Source organism: Carcharodon carcharias, chromosome 3, assembly GCF_017639515.1.
Source record: "Carcharodon carcharias isolate sCarCar2 chromosome 3, sCarCar2.pri, whole genome shotgun sequence".
Lineage (NCBI taxonomy): Eukaryota > Metazoa > Chordata > Chondrichthyes > Lamniformes > Lamnidae > Carcharodon > Carcharodon carcharias.
The window spans coordinates 59,333,996-59,356,967 of record NC_054469.1 but is presented as its reverse complement, the minus strand read 5'-3'; the positions used below and the strand labels follow the sequence as shown (position 1 = coordinate 59,356,967).

The 22,972-nt window shown below is 41.8% G+C and overlaps 1 protein-coding gene across 1 annotated transcript in view; it reads right to left on the bottom strand.

Moving 5' to 3' along the window:
• Nucleotides 1–22,972, bottom strand: part of LOC121275999 (uncharacterized protein C10orf67, mitochondrial-like) — a 151,498-nt gene that overhangs the window by 21,903 nt on the left and 106,623 nt on the right. The window contains exons 6-8 of the mRNA XM_041183943.1: nt 14,656–14,803; nt 13,347–13,405; nt 12,925–12,990 (exon numbers count right to left, since the gene is read on the bottom strand). Coding sequence (XP_041039877.1) covers nt 12,925–12,990; nt 13,347–13,405; nt 14,656–14,803 — 273 coding nt within the window. The remainder of the gene's footprint in view (nt 1–12,924; nt 12,991–13,346; nt 13,406–14,655; nt 14,804–22,972) is intronic.

Below are 22,972 nucleotides of genomic sequence, written 5' to 3'. Positions count from 1 at the left end.
GTCTTCATGGTAGAAGACACTAATAACATGCCAAAAATACTAAATAATCATGGGGCAAAATGGGGGGAGGAACTAAATATAATAACCATCACTAGAGAAAAAGTACTAGGGAAACTAATGGCACTAAAGGCCGATAAGTCACCTGGACCTGATGGATTATATTTTAGGATATTAAAGGAAATAGCTGCGGAGATAGTGGATGCACTGGTAGTAACCTTCCAAGAGTCCTTAGATACTGGAAAAGTCCCAGAGGATTGGAAAACAGCCAAATAACACCCTTATTCAAAAAGGGAGGGAGACAAAAAACAGATAACTATAAACCAGCTTAAAATGTCATTGGGAAAATGTTGCATGTAATAGCAGAGCATTTAGAAATGCATAATCTAATCAAGCAGAGTCAGCATGGCTTCCTGAAAGGGAAATCATGCCTGAAAAATTTATTAGGATTCTTTGAGGTAACAAGCAAGGTCGATAAAGGGAAACCAGTAGATGTAATATATTGGGATTTCCAAAAGGCATTTGAGAAGGTACTACACATAAGGCTACTTAATAAAATAAGATCCCATGGTATTAGGGGTAGTATATTAGCATGGATAGAGGATTGGCTAACTAACAGAAGACAGAGAGTTGGGATACGGGGGGCATTTTCAGGATGGCAACCTGTAACTAATGGAGTGCCATAGGGATTAGTGCTGGGGCCACAATTATTTACAATATACATTAAGGATTTGGATGAGGGAAGTGAATGTACTATTGCCAAGTTTGCGGATGACACAAAAATAAGTGGGAAGGCAAGTGGTCAGGGTGACAGAAAGAGTTATAGACAAGTTAAGTGAGTGGGCAAAAACTTGGCAGATGGAATATAATGTGGGAAAGTGTGAGGTTATACACTTTGGCAGGAAGAATTGAGGAGCTGATTATTATTTAAATGGAGAAAGACTGTAAAAAGCTGCAGCACAGAGGGGGGGAATCCCAAAAAGCTAGCATACAAGTTTAGCAGGTAATAGAGAAGGCAAATGGAATGTTGGCCTTTACTTCAAAGGGAATGACGTATAAAAATAGGGAAGTCTTGTTAGAACTATACAAGCACTAGTTAGACCACACCTAGACTACTGTGAACGGTTTTGGTCTCCTTATTTAAGGGAAGATATACTGGCATTGGAGGCAGTCTACAGAAAGTTCACTAGGTTGATCCCAGGTATGGAGGGATGTTCTTATGAGGAGAGGTTGAGTAGGTTAGGCCTGTACTCATTGGAATTTAGAAGAATGAGAGGCAACCTTATTGAAACATACAAGATTCTTAGAGGGCTTGACAGGGTAGATGCTGAGAGGCCGTTTCCCCTTGTGGGAAAGTCTAGGACCAGATGACACAATATCAGAGTAAGAGGGCGCTCATTTGAAACAGAGATGAGGAGGAATTTCTTCTCTCATAGGGTAGTCAATTTGTGGAATTCTTTATCATAGGGAGCTGTAGAGGCTGGGTCTTTAAGTATATTCAAAGCTGAGACAGATTTTTAATCAGTAAGGGAATCAAGGGTTATGGGGAAAGGGTGGTTAAGTGGAGTTGAGGATTATCAGGTCAGCCAAGATCTCATTGAATGGCAGAGCAGACCTGATTAGCTGAATGGCTTACTTCTGCTCCTAGGTCTTATGGTCTTATATTGTCAGGGCCATAGCCATTGCAGTATCTAGTGCCTTCAGCCATTTCTTGATATCATGTGGAGTGAATCGAATGGGCTGAAGACTGGCATCTGTAATGCTGGGGACCTCTGGAGGAGGCTGAAATGAATCATCCACTCAGCACGTCTGGCTGAAGATGACTGCAAATGCTTCAGCCTTACCTTGTGCACTGATGTGCTGAGTTTCCCCATTATTGAGGATGGGGATATTTGTGAAGCTTCCTCCTCCAGTTAGCTGTTTAATTATCCACCACCACTCACGACTGGATGTGGCAAGACTGCAGGGCTTAGATCTAATCCATTGGTTGTGGGGTCGCTTAGCTCCGTCTATTGCATGCTGCTTACGCTGTTTGAAATGCAAGTAGTCCTATGTTGTAGCTTTACCAGGTTGACACCTTATTTTTAGGTATGCCTGGTGCTGCCCCTGGCATGCTCTCCTGCACTCTTCATTGAACTCCCAGCTTGATGGTAATGGTAGAGTGGACAATATACCAGCCATGAGGTTACAGATTGTGGTTATATACAATTCTGCTGCTGCTGATGGCCCACAGCACCTCAGGGATACCCAGTTTTGAGCTGCTAGATCTGTTCCAAATCTATCCATTTAGCACGATGTGGTGCCACACAACATGATGGAGGGTATCCTCAATGTGAAGATGGGACTTTGTCTCCAAAAGGACTGTGTGGTGGTCACACCTACTAATACTGTCAAGGACAGATGCGTCTGCGACAAGTAGGCTGGAGATGGCGAGGTTATATATGCTTTTTCCACTTTTTGGTTCCCTCACTGCCTTCCGAAGACCCAGTCTAGCAGCTATATCCTTTAAGGCTTGGCCAGCTCGGTCAGTAGTAGTGATACCATGCCACCCTTAATGCTGGACATTCAATTCATCTACCCAGAGTAAATCCTGTGCCCTTGCCACTCCCAGTGCTTCCTCCAAATGATGTTCAACATGGAGGAGTACTGATTCATCAGCTCAGGGGGAGACAGCAGGTGGTAACCAGGAGGAGGTTTCCTTGTGCATATCTGAACTGATGCCATGAGATGAAGGCAATATTGAGGACCCCCAGGCAACTCTCACCTGACTGTATACCACTGTGCCTCCACCTCTTGTGGGTTTGTCTTGTCAGTGGGACAGGACATACCCAGGGATAGTGATGCTGGTGTCTGGGACATTGTTTGTAAGATACAATTCCATGAGTATAACTGTCAGGGCTATTGCTTGACTCGTCTGTGGGACAGCTCTTCCGATTTTGGCACAACTCCCATATGATAATAAGGAGGACTTTACAGGGTCGACAGGGTTGGGTTTGCTATTCTCATTTCCAGTATTTAGGTTGATGCCAGGTGGTGTGTCCGGTTTCATTCCTATTTTTGACTTGATAGTGGTTTAATACAACTAAGTAGCTTGCTTGGCCATTTCAGAGGACATTTAAGAGTCAAACACATTGCTGTGGATCTGGAGTCACATGTGGGCCAGACCATATGGGCAGATTTCCTCCCCTAAAGGACATTAGTGAACCAGATGAGTTTTAATGACAACCGACAATGGTTTCTTGGTCACTATAACGATAGCTTTTAATTCCAGATTTTATTAATTGAATTTAAATTCCTTCAACTGCCATTTCAGGATTTAAAACTGTATCCCCAGAGCATTAGCCTGTGCCTCTCAAATACTATTTCAATGACATTACCGTTATGCTACCACCTGCCCTCATTTGTATATTTTTAGTACCATTAGCTTCTCCATCACCATTTTAAAATTTTCTATCAAATCCCCTTGATTTAATTTTTAATCTTTCCTTTAATCTCTGGTACCTTATTACCACATCCTCTACTCTGAACACCAATACATAGGGCAGAATCTTGTGCCCCCCACTGTGGTGAGTATGGTGGTATGGAGCTTTTAATTGAGTGGGAGGGTGGCAGATGGGCATCCTGCCACCTTCCCCCCTCCACCCCGATTAAGTCTGGGGTGGGAAGCCAAGTGGACTGTCTTCCTGCCCATCTCCCATTAACCCCATGGCAGATGGGGGACACATCATGGAGGGGGCACACTTTCTGGGGAGCACAACAAGCAAACCCTGGCAGGTTTGTTTACAGGTTCATGGTGGGAGGAGGAATGGGGGTCCTCTCATTCAAAGGCACCTTGTGCCTGATAGAGGGACCAGGCATCGTGAAGGGTGGGGGTCTGCCCACGCCCCTGCCCTTGCTGCCAACCTCCCTCCCTCCCCGGTGACCTTGTCCCACGACCTCATCTACCATCAATCACCTGTGCCTGTGTCCTTCTTTGATCTGAGGCCTAGGGTAGGTTTTGTACTGGTGGCAGCCACCACCGCCCAGGTAGCGTTGTTGCGTACAGAACAGCTTCTGGCCTCTGATTGGTAGGCAGAACTTTAGTCCCCAGTGTCCTTGATTCTGGGGAAAGGCCTGTCGCTGGCCTGTCAAGTGCCCGAGTGGCAAAAGATGCGGCGGCCTTCCTGAAAAGGGGTCATGTCGGGCTCTCGCCAGCTCTTGAGTTGGTGGATGAGGCCTCGCGCCTGGGGGAGGGTAAAAAAAATGTTTTTACTATCATGCTGGCTAAATCGAAAGTTGTGGCAGATGAGATCAGGTGCTGCATGGGAGTGCGATCAATAGGTAGGTGGAGATGCAGGTCAGCTCACATGGTCAACTGAAAGCAAACCCCAGCTGGCAACACTGGAAAAGCTCAGGACATTGAGATGAGTGTGATATGGGAAGGATCTGCATGCGTGGGAGAGTGCTTGCACAAGGCTCTGAAAGGCCTTGACACACACACACACACTTCTCCCTCCACAATCATTTGCGGGCCAGTTGTGAGCAGCTGAACTGATAATAGGGGGGGGGGGGGGGTGGGCAGGATGCAGTGGGAGGACTCGCGAAGCCTGTCAATGAAGCTGAAAGACACCATTGCACATTATTCAGTGAAAGTGAATATATTTCCAGATTGTAAAGTGACAAAATGTGTTCCCCATGCAACCAACTGTGATCAGAATTTACTAACTTTGAACGCCTTAGACTTCTAGTTGGGGGCTGCCCTGACATCTGCAGCAGTCAGCCAGTGCGATGGTTAACCCTGTTGCCTTTGATGTTTTTGGCCTGGGTCCTCTTGAGAGCCGAGGCCTTGGGGGGCCTTGGCTTGCTTTGCTGTGGCTGTCCTCCTGTGTGCCAGCTGCTCCCTCTGCAGTAACAGAGGATGAGGTTGAGGGGGTCACAGGCAAAGGAGGCTTGGAGGGAGAGATTCCTGAGTGAATAACCCAGTAATGTCCAGCTGCTGCTCCTTCTCTCTTTGGGTGCCCAGGGTCCACGGCCTAACTCCTTGACGGGAAGGAGCACCTAGGGGGATGTCAAGGTGCCCGTTGCTCTCTTGCGTCACTACTGTGATGGAGTACAGGTCTGCACACATCTTTGTGTTTTGCTGGACCAGGGACCAGGATCTCCACAGAGACTTCCATATGCGCATATGTAGGCACCACTTCATCCGAGAGCAGGTGGACGCGCTCCTCCAACTCGCATGCCATTCTTTTGAGGGCTTCCAACAGCTCTGTGTGATGTTCCTCAGCCTTCTGCTGACTCTCCACGATGAGTTGGAAGGCCCAATCCAGAGGGTCGTCATCTGACTCAGACCTCACAGATGCCTCTTTCCCAGCAGTCCTCCAAATGCCGGGGAGCTCGATTGAATCTACCTCCTCCTGCTGTGGACACATGTCTGTGTGATGACCACCAGATTGTGAACCCGATCCTGCTCTACATCTAGGTCCCACCGAGGCGAGTGTCTCTGTGCTGGTGGAGGGTATGGGTAAGCGCTGTGACGGGTCTTCCAGGCTGCTTATTTCCATGCAGGAGGTGTCCTCTTGGCTGGAGGTGAGGATGTAGGTGGAGCTGAGGGGTTGGCTGGCTGAAGGGGTTGGTCACTTGCCAGAGCTCCTTGTAAACCAAAGTAGAGATAATTACTGCATGGCAGCACAGTAAAAAGCAGGAAAGAGAGCACTCAGAGCTGCATTGAGAGAGGAATGATGTGGTGCAGGATCCTCACGAGGGTGCTCACCACCAACCTCACCATCACCACAGGCATGATTCACATCTTCATTAGTCAGCACAATGGCACACTGCTCAAAGTGAGTGAGGGGCCACTCCAAACCCAGCCTGGGACCTCTCCCTGCTGTTGTGAGCAGGCTTCTCCTTCTCACAACAGCATGAAAACAGGTGGAGAGTGTGTAAGCAGGACACATGACACATAGAATGTTTGTGTGGTGAGAGGAGACATGGACGGGATTAGGACACAAGCGGAACGGATGAAACCATTCACCCTGTTGCGGCACTGCATTGTTGTCCTCTTTTGAAGGGCATTGGCATTGACCACCCCTGCCACTGCCTTGCATGCTGGATTGGTGATGCTGCTGCCCGAGCTGCGGCCAGAGCAGGGCTAGAGGACATCATGGCAGGCCTCCACTGCACCCAAAAGGCACTCAAGGAATGCATCACTAAACCGGGGGGGCTAAATCTTTTTGGCTTTCGGGGCCATGTCTTCTTTGCAGCAGTCATGGACTGGAAGCACTGAGAGGTGTGCACGTGGGTGCACTTTAAAAGTGGTGCCAGGCGTGATGAGGCAGTGAAGTGATGGCGTGGCGGGTGAAAGAGCACCCCCCACCATTGAAACAGCGTGTTTCCCAGGAATGCATAATTAATGCAGTGGGATTAGAATGATATGTTGTGAGAAGCTGCCATTGTGGCCAGTGGTTAAAACGTTTTTCCCGCCTGCTACCGCACCTAGTGCAAATCTGGGATGATTCTGCCCAATGAGACGAATGACCTACTTCTGTACTGTAAATTTCTATGATTCTTGTGCATCCCCAATTTTAATTGCTCCACCATTGGCAGTCATGCCTTTAGCTGCATGGGCCCTGAGCTCTGGAATTCCCCTCCTTCAGCCTCTCTGTGTCTCCCTCTTCCTTCATCTGTTTCTTAAAATCTAAACTCTTTAATAAAGTGATATTAGGGCACTTGATATCACACAGTATTTGATAATGCTGGTGAGTTGAGGCAGGGGCAGAGTTGGATGATATTGTGGAAGTAGAACTAGGCAGCCTTTAAGTATATTGCGGATACTATCACCTTTATCTTGAGAGCTCTTCTTCCACTTTAACTTCTCCCTCTTCTAGCAACTTGTCATATTCTGTGTCACTTCTGCATATTCTTCTTGTCCAATAGGCTAAGAGGAATGTGAACTACTGCACTCATGCCTGGGACTAAGTGGCTTCTGCAGAAGGTTTGAAATCAGGATAAACTCCTTCTGGACCTGTCACAACACTCCCTGTAGACTTTAGCAACTTGAAACAACCAAACACCTCTAAAATTGCAGCAAGAGCCAGTAGAAATGAGTCAACAACTAACATGAAAGAACTTGATCTATTTAAATAGTATTGGTGAGGGTCCTTCCTGCTGCTGAACACATGTTCAGCTGTGTGAGGTTAAGTGAGCTGGAATGTTGAGTTCCAATATAACAATGCTGGTGTCAAATCAGCATTATACACTAACTGCCATCAGGATCTGCCTACTCTGCACACTTACAGCTGAAGCTCATAATGCATGTGTTCACACTTTCACCAAAATTGTGTCTCATCAAAATGCCATCCAGTGCAGCTAGCAACATAAATGTGTGCACTTGCCGCAGACCCATATTGGAGGCAAAATTGCACTTACATTACCACAAAACCAGGTGCTACAAGCCGAATTTTGCAGCGCTGGTGTCAGGGATCAGAGAAAATATTGAAGAAACATGGGCTTTTAGTCTTGAAAGAGGATGCATAATTAATCTTGTAGAAACACAAACATGTTAACAGTATATAAAAGTGAATCTAGAGAATTGCTTTAAACTTAATTGTAGCACTAAGACAAATGGTGCAGGTAAATAGTAGTACCAGGTAGATTTATACCAGATGTAAGGCAGTCCTTCTTCTCTCAAGGATTATTCAATACATGAAATAGACTCCAGGCTAAAGCAATGGAGGAAAAAATCATGGAATAATTTAAAATCAATTGGATGTCACAATGAGAGAGTATTAAGATTCTTTTGGATCCATGAACTAAGATGAGCCAAATGATCTCCCTCATCCATGGTTCTCACCTTTTCTCTAAACGCTCTCGCTTTTGAAATGCTGAATGAACTCCTTATGGTTGTGTTTTCTATAGCCCAGCTATTTTATTTTAGGTCTCTTGGCCCTCTAATACTTCTTTTAAGATGACTGTATGTTATAGTCATCCCAAACTCCATCTTCTTTCTTCTTGGAGAATTTGAAGACTTTTTTTTATTTTGAATATTTGACGGGCCTGGTTTCTGATTCTTATATTGGTAATTTTGGTCACTTCTCATAGCCAGAGTTCTAACTCGTTTTTCTTTTAAGAATATGAAACTTGAGGCAAGTGAAAAAATATATAGGCCTGAACTTTTAGCTTGGCCAGCCAGCATGAAGCGCGCACTAAATAACTTGAGTGCTGCTGAGGTGGGGGCGGGAGGAGGGTGGGCTATGACATCAACATGGGTGGGGGGCGAGCGCTGAGAGAAAGCTCCCTGAATGTAGAGAGCTGCCTCAGGGAGCAGCAGACCCAAAAATGTTCCAATAAAGTTTGAAAAACAGAAAAAAAATGTCCAAGCATCACAATCAGGCACCTGAAAATATAGATGATAAAAATACTACCTACAGGTTTTTATTTTTATTTTACTTTATTTCGTAACGGAAACCTCATCCCACCCTTGGATGAGGTTTCATGAAAAACGTAAAGGCTGCCTGGCCAATTCGCCCGCCCACCAACAGTAAGGTTGGACAGACAACAAAAAATAGCAGACAATTGCACTGTTAATGGCCTTATTTGCTCTCTTAGAAAAACAGAATTACCTGGAAAAACTCAGCAGGTCTAGCAGCACAAGCGGAGAAGAGCAAAGTTGATGTTTTGAGTCCTCATGATCCTTCAACAGAACTGAGTAAAATTAGGAGAGGGGTGAAATTATTTCGAAATGTTAACTTTGCTCTTCTCCGCCGATGCTGCTATACCTGCTGAGTTTTTCCAGGTAATTCTGTTTTTGTTTTGGATTTCCAGCATCCGCAGTTTTTTGTTTTTATTACTTGCTCTCTTAACTGTCGATGGGCGTGCTCCTGACTTTTGCACATGCCCACCTAGCGAAATATTGCGCAAGTGCGCGATGACATTGGGACACTTGCCTGACGTTACCTCATGTGATTTCACACCCGACTGGGTCGGGCATGCGTTTGCCCGATCAATGTAAAATTCAGCCCATAAAGAGGATTGCTTTAAAATAGGTACAGCAGAATTTAGTAAGGCTTAGCATTATAATTGTATACACATAATTTCTATGAAAGTCACTAACTGCCTTTGAATCTTGTGGAATAACACATTTAAGTAAGAGTGTTCATTTCCTAACACAAAGGAAGAAGTTTTATATGGTGCCTTAAGTGTGACAGACACATGTATCTCCAGAGGTACGATCTTTTAATGATTACTGGTAGATTTTCTTTAGGGTTGCTCACTGCAAGTCAATCAATACATGTTTTTAAGGGCAAAACTGCTAATTTAATACAGAATTGTTTTATTCCGCAGTGAATGTAGTTATGCCTCTTTAAAGCCATAAATGCTAAATTTTAAGTCAATAGAGCCTGAGATCATTAAGATTTTAACTGTTGTTTGATCAAGAGCCATGCAAATAACATTTTTATACTGTCACAGCTGTAACAAAGCATTACATCTACTACTGAACAAGTCTCCCCTTAAGGTTACAATTGAAGTTAAGGAAACACTCAAGAAGTTAATGTAGGTTGTTCCTACTATTCAGGCTTCAAGTCAGCACCCTGGGTGTTTTCTTATATATAAATTGATATCAGTAAGGTCAATTAAAGAGGCTGCAGACATTTTGACTCCAGCACCTTCCAATCATGGATTGTTTCGCTGTACATTCTAAATGACTGTCTTTGTTTCTTTATATTTTAATTTTGTCTAAGCATGACCCTAAAAATTTAGAAGATAGACAATTCACACACTGCATACAATTTTTATTTCTAATATATTTTTCCTGCATATAGGTTAAATTGTTGAAGTTTATGAATTCAACTTGGTATCTTGACTGTATATAAATTCCTCCTCAATGAATAGAGGTGAAAATGTATTATGCAGTCATAACAAGTGTGAAATATAGATAAAAAGATTGCTCCAAAGCGTGGTCCAATGAATAAAAAGTTTTATTTACTTTCTGCTAACTTGCTAGTTACTCCACACAGCCTCAAATGCTAAAAAAATCTGATGCATTTTATTAGTCACCCCAAATTTCCACAAGCCTTATGATACACTCCCACCTTAAATTGGATGTGAATGCAGCAGAAAGCCCAGGAATTAGGATGGAACTTGGATATTCCAGGTCACTTCTACCTCAAGTTTCTGTCTGTTTCTTGAGAAAGGCATGGTTGTTTGGGGTGCAATTTCTATCTGCCTCAAACATGGGCCCCTCTATTAAAGTAGGCCTGATATGGGGGAAGTAATTGTCCCTATGGTAAATGGAACCAATGGAGTCCATAAAAAATACTTTAAAGTGGGTGGCACAAATCTGGGAAAAGCAGTAGACAGCACCACTTCTCCCACCTCCCTTGATGTGGCAGATGCCTGAGCAGTATCAATATTGGTGTGTTGTGCTTGTCAGGATCATGCAGATGAGGGAAGCTCTCCCTGAATTCACATAGTCCGAAAGAGGTGCAGTGGCAAAGGTTCCTCACAATTGCATTCTAGCATTAATTCCAGGATTTCTGATTCACAAATGTTCAAAGCTATTCTGTACCTAATTTACAGATGCTATTATTGCAAGGTGGAATGATTAGGGATCTCTAATAGTTATTCCAGGATTCTCAGGATACTGCACCCCCACCATAGTTTAAACTAGAATTTCTGCATGAAATAAGAGGAACAAAAGGAAAAGCATTACAATTGATGGGGTGACATTAGGTTCACCCATATGAGGTAGATGATGTGTGAAACCTGGGATATGTAAAATTTTGGCGGGTTTTGTTTGATAGCTTGGCTATCTTTTGGCACAGAAACTTACAATGGTAATAAAACTAAATTATAAATTGAACTTCAAAGTATATCTAACAAAAACACATCTACCAAACGGTAGCTTACCGAATCCTGATTGAGGAAGAAAAAAGAAACACTCCTATCTATGGTGAACCTTATATTGAAGATAGAATAAAGGAGTACAGCTGATATGTTCTTATTTTAGGTAGATAACGTGTGCCATAAATATTTCAGCCTTTATTTACCATTGGCTAATAAAAACAGTTTAAATAAATCATTTGAACTATCTCAATAAGCGTCTAGAAAAAAAGCAGTAGTAATTGTTTTTGATAATATATGTAGATTCATCAAGACATGACACAATCTAGTGCAAATAAAAAATATGTAAACATAGTGGCAAGTGCAGAATTCTCATATTAGTTTGTTGTTTATTAAAGTTCCACTTGATGTGAAGGCAGATTTTAATTTCCGAGAATAATGTTAAGATATTCAATCTCCAGCAACTATAGCATTTAACCAGAGTGTGGGTGGGGGAATGGCGAATACTAAATGTTCTGCCATATGGTTCAGTGCAGAGACAATTGCTGCTTCTAATTTAGATAAATAACTTGGTTTTGGAAACGTGTTTAGAAGTGGTCAAATTGGTAGATTGTGGAATTGGTAGAAATCACAGAATGAGTTGAACTAAAAATTGGCAGGATACTGTCAGCTGAATTTTAAAGTGAATATATACAAAGTGCTCACTTAGGAAGAGGAAAAAGGTGACAGTCCATGAATGGTGTTGAAATAGCTATGGATGAAGTTAAAAGATACCTAGAAATCTTAACAGACTTAAAGCTAAACATGTCCAATCAATGGAGAGAATCAATCACTAAAGTCAATTGGATGTTGAACTATAAAGCTAAAACAGTAGAATATAAGTCAAGGAAGGTAGTGTTCAAGTGCTCCAGTCAGATCACACCTTGAATACTTCATCCAGTTCTGGTTGCCAAGAAGCAAGAAATTTATTCAAGCACTGGAGACAGCACAGAGAATAGCCATAAAGTTATTCCCCATGTTATTTCAGGGATAAGAGTTATGAGAAAAGAAAAAGGAACTTGGCTTTTCAGCAAAGCAAGGAAGTATCTGGGGGATTATCCTATATAGAGTTATAAGAGCTTATTAAAAGTATTAAGAGAAGTTAACCCAGAAAATGTTTTTAAATTAAACTGTGGGAATAGCATTAGAGGATATAGGTTCAAACTAGAAAATGCTAATTTTAGGAGCAGATGTCAAAAAATTCTCCTTCATACAAAGAATAATTAACAACTGGAATAAACTTCCAGATAGAACAGTGGAGGAAAAAAAACACAATCATTTAAGAAACAAAAGAATGTTATAATTTGAGGGGCGGTGGGGGAGTGGGGGAAGATGGAGAGTTCATATTAGAATTTCTCTCGATGGATGAATCAAGCCTTCCTTATCAACAATTATTTTGTAAACTTGTAATACCAACGGTGATCTCAATGTCAATTCTTTTGGACACGGTGTTGGTGGGGGAGAGAGTAAGAGGAAACTGTTTTATTTTATGTTTTCACCGTATCCCTTTTTTTTAGAAAATTCAATTTCATGCAAGAGACTGAGTAATACAAAAAGTTTGCTTTAGAATGTGGTTTTCACTAGAACTATTCCAAAACCAACTTTTACAATATTAGCAGAATGACTGTGAGTTGCATAGAACAGAATATAGTTTATGTTGATCTTCCAATTCAAAAGTTATTTGCTCCATAATCTAGAAATCTTGTCAACAATAAAATCTCAATCAAGTTATAGTGTCATGGATATGTCACAAAAATATTCAGGTGCCTTGACTGGGTGTACAGTTTAAAGCATGGATAAACCTAAAATGCTCTCAATTTAGTTTGCAAGATTTATGTTTTCAAATCACCTTCATACAGGAGCTTACACAACACCTAGTTTATATCAGCAATTTTTTAGCACTCAAATTCAACATAATGTTTTCACTAACTTTAGATGCAAGTATGTAGATATAAGTAAAATCATGAATGTAAATATTGCAAATCATACACGATTGACTGCAATATGGTAAACTACATTGCCATTATTGCAACAATTAAAGAAACTGATATAGCTCAACAGTTTGCTCACCATTTTTTCCCTTATGGATTTCTCAGTTTGCAATTGTTCTATCAAATTCTCTTCAGATTCAAACAACTACAAATAGAAAACAAGGTAAGCAAGTATTTGATCACCAACACAGGGAAGTTAAACAGCTATTATTCTTATTTACTCCTTACATACTAATTCAGCAGGACACCTATATTTTAATAACATTGTACTAGCATATATGGTCCCTGTATATACTCATTACATATTTTACTTTAAATTACATTTAAACTCAAAGGTCAAGAAGTTATTTAATTAATGTAACTAAGCATACTTTTCGTATCCATCTATAGTCTTTTCCATCTATCTAGCCTGGGAAGTTTATGACATGTCATTGTTCTCAAATGTACAACATAATTCCTTAAGGTGAATTGAAAAGCAAGTTATTTTATAACAAACAGTACCTTTCGTATTGTAGTCATAGATTTTTCAGTTTTCTCTTTTAGTACTAAAAGCTCCTGATCTGAAAATAAAGAAGCAGGACAGACTGTGAAAATCAGATCTTCAGATGCCTGTGTTCTTTCTCAATGCTGAAGGTCAGAATCCAGAGCCTACTGGAATCCACATTGGATGGAGTACCTAGCAGGATTCTAACCCTAAACACTACCCTTGACCTTCATTGCTTTGCCCCTGCTGTTTAGCCGGCTGGCCTAATGGATATTAGGTAGTAGTTCAAGGGCCAAGTGTGGCTGTGTGCCCAGCCCATGAATGTCGTTCTCTGTTAGTCACAGCCAATACAAAGTGGTTTAGCAGGTGGTTCTTTATCTGCTCAAAGCAATTCTTATCAAAAGCAAGACACACCATTAAATTAACTCACAAACAGCAATAAGTAATATGGTATCTGTCAAATACAACTTAATATTTTCTTGTGCTGTATCTAATCAATTAAAGTACAAAAGAACATTTTTGTAGTTAATTTTCAATTGAATGGAATGAAGCACTATATTGCTGTGTTTGTGGAAACCATACAACAATTCGTTGCAAATAAAGAGGAGCACATATCACACCTATGCAGTTGAAATAAAATGCCCATGAAATTAATTGTCCAAATTACCTTCTACATGAATAGAGTTTCATCAACTCTCAAGTCTTTGGGGTAATTGCTACCGGAAAGAAACTATGTTGAATTTCTCTTCGATACCACCTTTGGGTAGGGTCATGCCTCCGTAACAAATTCACTAAAATGAATTGAGTCTTTTTGGGATAGTCTATAACTCTATTTCATTAGGAACAAATATGATAAACTAATAAAATGAAATGGAGGAGAACATTTTTTAAATAAGGAAAGAATGTATGCGAGAAGTTAAAATTTGTGAAAACCATATACAATTTTTTAATTACACTATAATAGTAGTAAGAATACTTTTAATATCAGTTTTTGTATGATGACTATGGTTTAACATTAGGGAGAAAAAAGCTGCAATCTAAGTTATGACAGCACATAGATAAAATAAAACAGTTACTATGTGTAAACTCTAACACCTGCATCATTGTGTGACAAAAACACCTGTTGAATATTTACTTCCTCAAACATACTCGTAAAAATACACACCTTGCATTTATCTATATCCAGGCTAAATAGAAAACAGTCTTTCACTTTCTTGTGTGACAATCTGTGAAATTACTCATTCTCAAAAAAACTGAATTCAAGTGAAAGATCTCTCAAATACTGCCTTTCTGCATTACAGTTTATTTGGAATGATTTAAAAATACCTAATTCTTTTATTCGAATTTCGCCCAATTTAATGTTTTCTGACATCTTTTCAGTACTCTTCTTCAGGAAATTAATTTGTTGCTTCAGGTCTTCATTTTCTTCAACAAGTTGTTCTTTCTCAAAGTCATCCATAAAGTCCAAATTGATCTGCAAAATCACAGAACTCTTTTGTCAGAACAGGAAACAAAAAGTAGAAATGGCAAGCTGTGTAGCCAATATGAAAATTATTCCACAACAGAGCTGTCATCCAACTTTCTGGCTTTTATGAATCATTTGGAATATGAATAGGAAACAACACAAAAAAAGAGAAATGTGCAGAGGGAAAAAAGTAGACCCCTCCAAAACCGAATCTTGGTAAAAAGCCGGTAGTACATTACATACAAAGACAATAATTCATGGGGACATTTTATTGATGAGAATAATACATATCATACTGTTTGTGTGCCCTCATCATTCAGGTCCATGTATTGTGGAAGCTGTGTCCAGGCAGGCAGCTGTGGCCCATCCACCCACATCCCCCCCGTGTGCTCGAGGACTGCTGTCCGTAACTAGGCAGGCAGGAGAGTGTGTAGCCGGACAACACCAGGGGTGGCAGAGCACAGAGCTAAGGAGGGGGCTTGTTGCCATTGTTGCCATTCCTCACTGACAGTACTGCCACAGTCATAAAGAGCACGTCACATGTCAAAGTAGTGAAGTTTTCAGGCTTGAAGCCGCATGGAGTCCATCAGGTCTGCTGATATATACACAGTTGGTTTTCTACTTTGTGATGGAGCCACCCGGAGATAATTCATATTCTGAACATTAACATGGCTTTGCATGCCTGTCACGCATAGGCTGTGCAGGCGGGTTGATGCTATTGAACACTCTCTTCAATTTACAGAAAGACCAGTTTTACTCTTCACTAGTGTAGTGTAATGTTTTCGGAAACCTTTATTAAAGCAGGTGTTTATGAGTAAATACTTGATCAAAGTAATTTAAATATCATTTTTCTATTTTAATTTTTCCTAGCCTACACAAAAGCAATCCCAAATACACTTGCTTGGGGATAGCTTTTGAGTCGAATAAACATTCTTAGTAGTAAACAGACGTAAATACATATATAAAAATTTTGTTTGAATTTGAAGTGATTAGGGTGATAAAGTCAATAAGGCATCAGGAAAGATGTAATACTAAAAGTTTCCAGCATTAGACAGTAATAGGTTACAGGAAGGTTACAGGATATCTATATCTGCAATACATCAATTCTATGAGCTCTGGATTAAAAATTAAAATGGCTAGAAATTTTTTCAGTAGTCCTTGCTGAAACATATGAGATAAATGTTAGAAAGACTTTTAACTTTACATTACATTGGAATGACTATTCCAATGAAATACTCACTTGGGTAAGTAAGTGATTCATTAAAAGGTAAAGGTATCCGTTTCTTTTGACACTGCCAGAAAACTGCAAAGGCACAATTATCTTTCAAGTTTTGGCTTATCCTTTGAACGGTTAACTCTTACTTCTAGCCCCACCACCCGTTGCAGTTAAGAATTGCAGATAATTAACTATTCAAGTCTCCTGCCGCAATGAGGACACTCATTAGCAAGACAAACAAAGGGACGGTTTTCTGTAGCTACAGTCATCTGTCACACTTTGAGTGGCAGGTTTTGTGCTGGTGTTCTCTGCCATCTGCCCCCAGCAGCAGTCCTGAGCTTCAAAAAAAGCAAGGAACTTGCTATGTACAACACTGAAGCAAAACGTGAGAGAAGCAGGCTTGGGCAAGTGAGAACTATTTCACTTACAGTTTCTGAATAAAGGCTGCTAATATACAATTACCATCCTGTGTTTGCACCTAATTTGAACATAATTAAAAGATTTGCAATAATATTAGATTATTAAGATTATAGTAAGGTATGATTTGTAAGTACCTATCTACTCAATACCACAATAACTATCTACACTCATTCCTTTTAAGGAGTAATAATACAAAATATTGTCTTTAGAGCGACTCAAGTAGCTACTGGTGATCTCTTACGGCACAGGGATCCCTCTTGCAACTCAACTACAAAAGTAATTTAACACAACCAAGCCATCGCTAGTTATCCTTTTACCCATCTCCAATATTCTCCCTCCACCTGGACCCCTCCCTCTGGATTCTTACCTTCTCTTGATCTTTTCATTGAGAACTGTCGGCGCGACATTAGTCGTCTCAATTTCTCTGCTCCTCTCACCCATTCTAACCTGTCTCTCTCTGAACTTACTGCACTCCATTCTCTCAGGTCCAACCCTGACATTGTCATCAAACCCGCTGACAAGGGTGGTGCTGTTGTTGTCTGGCGCACTGACCTCTACCTCGCGGAGGCTGAGCGTCAACTCGCAGACACTTCCTCCTACCTCTCCCTGGACCATGACCCCACCACTGAACATCAAGCCATTGTTTCCAGGACTGTCAGTGACCTCATCTCCTCTGGGGATCTCCCTCCCACAGCTTCCAACCTGATAGTCGCCCAACCTCGGACGGCCCGCTTCTATCTCCTACCCAAAATCCACAAACAGAACTGCCCCGGTAGACCGATCGTCTCAGCTTGCTCCTGCCCCACAGAACTCATTTCTCGTTATCTTGACTCCCTTTTCTCTCCCCTTGTCCAGTCCCTTCCCACCTACATCCGTGATTCCTCTGACACCTTACGTCACATCAACAATTTCCAGTTCCCTGGCCCCAACCGCTTCCTCTTCACCATGGACGTACAATCCCTCTACACCTCCATCCCCCACCAGGATGGTCTGAGGGCCCTTAGCTTCTTCCTCGAACAGAGGCCCGAACAATCCCCATCCACCACTACTCTCCTCCGTCTGGCTGAACTTGTTCTCACACTGAACAATTTCTCCTTCAACTCCTCTCACTTCCTCCAAATAAAAGGTGTGGCTATGGATACCCGCATGGGCCCCAGCTATGCCTGTCTCTTTATGGGGTATGTGGAACATTCCTTGTTGCAGTCCTACTCCGGCCCCCTTCCACAATTCTTTCTCCGGTACATCGATGATTACTTCGGTGCCGCTTCATGCTCTCGTCAGGACTTGGAAAAATTTATTAATTTTGCTTCCAATCTCCACCCCTCCATCATTTTCACGTGCTCCATCTCTGACACTTCCCTTCCCTTCCTTGACCTCTCTGTCTCAATCTCTGGTGATAGACTGTCCACCAATATCCATTACAAACCCACCGACTCCCACAGCTATCTCGACTACAGCTCCTCACACCCCGCTTCCTGTTAGGACTCCATCCCATTCTCTCAGTTCCTTCGCCTCCGTCGCATCTGTTCCGATGATGCTACATTCAAAAACAGTTCCTCTGACATGTCCTCCTTCTTCCTCAACCGAGGTTTTCCACCCACGGTCGTTGACAGGGCCCTCAACCGTGTCCAGCCCATCTCCCGCGCATCCGCCCTCACGCCTTCTCCTCCCTCCCAGAAACATGATAGGGTCCCCCTTGTCCTCACTTATCACCCCACCAGCCTCCGCATTCAAAGGATCATCCTCCGCCATTTCCGCCAACTCCAGCATGATGCCACCACCAAACACATCTTCCCTTCACCCCCTTATCGGCATTCCGTAGGGATCGCTCCCTCCGGGACACCCTGGTCCACTCCTCCATCACCCCCTACTCCTCAACCCCCTCCTATGGCAACACCCCATGCCCACGCAAAAAATGCAATACCTGCCCCTTCACTTCCTCTCTCCTCACCGTCCAAGGACCCAAACACTCCTTTCAAGTGAAGCAGCATTTCACTTGCATTTCCCCCAACTTAGTCTACTGCATTCGTTGCTCCCAATGTGGTCTCCTCTACATTGGAGAGACCAAACGTAAACTGGGCGACCGCTTTGCAGAACACCTGCGGTCTGTCCGCAAGAATGACCCAAACCTCCCTGTCGCTTGCCATTTCAACACTCCACCCTGCTCTCTTGCCCACATGTCTGTCCTTGGCTTGCTGCATTGTTCCAGTGAAGCCCAATGCAAACTGGAGGAACAACACCTCATCTTCCGACTAGGGACTTTACAGCCTTCTGGACTGAATATTGAATTCAACAACTTTAGGTCGTAAGCTCCCTCCCCCATCCCCACCCCCTTTCTGTTTCCCCCTTCCCCTTTTTTTTTCCAATAAATTATAAAGATTTTCCTTTTCCCACCTATTTCCATTATATAAAAAAAAAACCCACTAGAGCTATACCTTGAGTGCCCTACCATCCATTCTTAATTAGCACATTCGTTTAGATAATATCACCAACTTTAATTTTAACACCTATGTGTTCTATTGTACTATTGTCGTTGACATCTTTTGATGATCTGCTTCTATCACTGCTTGTTTGTCCCTACAACCACACCCCCCCAACACCCCCTCTCCACCTCTTTGTCTCTCTATCTCTCCGCCCCCCACACACACACCTTAAACCAGCTTATATTTCAACTCTTTCTTGGACTCGAACGCAAGTTCTGTCGAAGGGTCATGAGGACTCGAAACGTCAACCCTTTTCTTCTTCATCGATGCTGCCAGACCTGCTGAGTTTTTCCAGGTAATTCTGTTTTTGTTTTGTTTTTATCTCATCGCTAGTTATCATTGACTTTATGGTCTTCAGATAGATTTCCTTTATGAATACTTTAAAAAATGTTCAAAAACATAATTACCACACATTAATATGTAACACTCCTCTTTAGCTATTGATTTTGATGTTTTCCCCAAAATAAGTGCACTTGACTATTAAGAAAATAATTTGCATGAACATAATACCTTTCACCTCTATGGGATGTTTCAAGACATTTCACAATGTGTTACTTTTAAAGTGGTCATTTGTGTAAGCAAATTCAGCAGCCAAAGCTGCGCACAGACATGTTCCACAAATAACAATGGGATAAATGACCAGTTAATCTATTTAGTTGGAGTTGTCTGATGATACATATTGTCCAGGTCAGTGGTAGAACGCCCATGTATTTCTTCAAGTAGTGCCAAGGGAATTTTCGCAACTACCTAAACAGGCAGACATTGATTTCAAGTCTCATCCAAAAGTTGACATATTTCAGTGCTACACTGAAATGCAACTCTTAAATATATGCTAAAATCATGCAATTGAGTTTGAACCCATTTTTTTTAAAATTCAGAGTTACGTACTGCCATTGGATCAAGCTGATGGTTTGAAATGAAACTAATAGATGTTTATAGCATTAGTTGCACAAAGCTCTTTTCTAAAGTTTCTTTCATGTTACAATCCCAGCTGACATTATTACTGGACAAGCCTGATCCCAGGGCGGAACCAAGCTTGATAGACCCTAAGTTTAGATATGTGGAGAGGAGTTACTGAAGTGAGTCACAAGAATCAGTTGATGAACTTTTAGCAAAAGAATAAAACATTTATTAGACAAGAAACGATGAACTATTTTACAATACTTCTTCACCCACAGCTATACTTTTACAGATAAATACAGATTTGTAAGGATAACACAAGTTGCACAAGCTGCCTTATACTTTAATGTTCACAGTAAGTACGCAGCCCATGTAAAACAATTAGCGACCTGTGGTCAGGCACACCACACTCTGAAACCAAGTGACAGATGCCACCCCAAACAGGTGCTAAGGATCTCTCCTCAACTCCACCAACACCACCACCACACCCCCCCCCAACCCACCACCCCCCAGATGCTTGTCACACCATGAGCCAAACCAGTCTCACTGTACTCCGTCTTTCGCACGACAATTTCCAATCTCCACTTACCAAGAATTCGATTTGGTACCTTCTCCCAAACTGACACTTTCTCACAGACACCTTCCACAAGGGTCTACCTCCAGGGTTTCAAACTCTCCTTCCGATCTTCCTCTCTCCTGGGTCACCACATACATTCAAGCTTTCCTCCACGGGCTCCTTCTCACCAACTCAGCTGTCAACAGTGCATCGCTGCTTCACATGCCCATACAAAGTGTTACAGACCTTCAGTTGTCTCTTTGGACCTGACTTTTCCCAAGCCTTTAGCTCTTTAAGCTTGAACCTTGGAGTCTTTCTCTGCTCCTTGCTCTTAACTTCACTTAACAGGACCTTTTCCAGGTTCTTGATCTTCCTTTGACTAGAAGGTCTTCATGGGACTTTCTCCTGTTCCACTCCTCTGGATTTGGGGACTTTCTTCTTTAGCTTGGGACTTGCTTACTGTCCTTTTTTCTCCAGTCTCTCTCTAGCAGCTACTTTCAACCACTTTGGTTTGGAATTGGCTATCTGCCCCTTCTAGGTTGCAGCTGTCTTCAAACTGAACTCAAAACTGCAGGTGTTTTGTGTGTGTGTGTGCGCACGTGCATGTGTGCGCGTGTGTGTGTGCATGTGTGTGCTAGTGCGTGCGCGGCCTGCCTCACTGGACCCTTGTCATAAGACCATAAGACGTAGGAGCAGAAGTAGGCCAATCGGCTCATTGAGTCTCCTCTGCCATTCAATGAGGTCATAGCTGATCTGATAATCTTCAGCTCTACTTTCCTGCCTTTCCCCCATAGCCCTTGATTCCCTTACTGATTAAAAATCTGTCCATCTCAACCTTGAATATACTTAACAACCCAGCCTCTACAGCCCTCTGCGGTAAAAAATTCCAAAGATTCACCACCCTCTGAGAGAAGAAATTCCTCCTCATCTCTGTTTTAAATGGGTGACTCCTTACTCTGAGATTATGCCCTCTGGTCCTAGACTCTCCCAGAAGTGGAAAGAGCCTCTCAGCATCTACCCTCTCAAGTCCCCTATGAATCTTATGTTTCATCTTATGTCGCCTCTTGTTCTTCTAAACTCCAATGAGCACAGGCCCAACCTACTCAACCTCTCCTCACAAGAAAATCCCTCCATACCCGGGATCATCCTACTAAACCTCCTTTTGACTGCCTCCAATGCCAGTATATCTTTCCTTAGATAAGGGGACCAAAACTGTTCATAGTATTCCAGGTGTGGTCTAACTAGTATCTTGTATAATTTTAGCAAGACTTCCTTATTTTTATACTCCATTCCTTTTGAAATAAAGGCCAACATTCTATTTGCCTTCCCAATTACCTGCTGAAATTGAATGCTAGCTTTTTGTGATTCATGAATGAGGACCCCCAAATCCCTCTGTCCCACTGCTTTCTGCAGTCTTTCTCCATTTAAATAATATTCAGCCCCTCTATTCTTCCTGCCAAAGTGCACAACATCATACTTTCCCACATTGTATTCCATTTGCCAAGCTTTTGCTAAACAATTAACCTATCTATATTCCTTTGTAAACTCTTTGTGTCATCCTCACCACTTGCCTTCCCACTTATTTTTGTGTCATCCGCAAACTTGGCGATAGTACATTCTCTTCCCTCATCGAAATCATTAGTATATATTATAAATAATTATGGCCCCAGCACTGATTTCACAGGTTGCCATCCTAAAAATGCCCCCATATCCCAAATCTCTATCTTCTATTAGTTAGCCAATCCTTTATCCATGCTAATATACTATCTCCAACACCATGGACTCTTATCTTTTTAAGTAGCCTTATGTGCAGTACCTGATCAAACACCTTTTGTAAATCCAAATATATTACATCTACTGGTTCCCCTTTATCTATCCTACTTGTTACCTCAAGTTTCTAGGCAGCAGCACAGTTTTTTTTGCTCTTTTTTGCTCAACTTCTCTTCAGGAGTGGTAAATCTCATTAGAAATGCAGGCACTTTTTAAAGTGAAACTAAAACTCAACTTGACTTTTTCTTAAAATACAAAAATACAGAAATACAAATCAAACTTAAAGTTTAAAGCTAAAACTCAATCCTAAGACCCACAAATACAAATATAACTTGCTTAAACTATTTCTATTTCCAAACACATGCATCAGGAAATAATGCTTTCTGTACATATCTAAAAAAAAAGAGTATAAACAAGTTCACTGGGATTTTATAGTGGATTTAAACTTTAGGCTCAATTCTATTACTCTAACAGTTTCTGGCTGGTGATCTATTCACTGCAACAGTCCTCAAAGGTGTAAAATGTAACCAAACTCTAGTGATTAAATTTGATTTCAGAAAAATTTGTTTTCATACATCAATAACATCTCAACAAAATACTAGAGAGCAAGTAGTCTACAGGGAAACAACAGAAAAACAGCAAAAGCAATAAATATGAAATACAAACACAATACAGGGACAATGCAGTTATGTTTGTCAGAATTTGTAAAATGGGAAATAAGCAAGGCCCTTCATTGTGCTGAATAAATTAAAAGTAGTGAGAAGAGGAAGAATAGCAGGTAAAAGCCAGGAAAACTCAAGTTAATACATTAAATGGCCTGTAATTTGCAAATT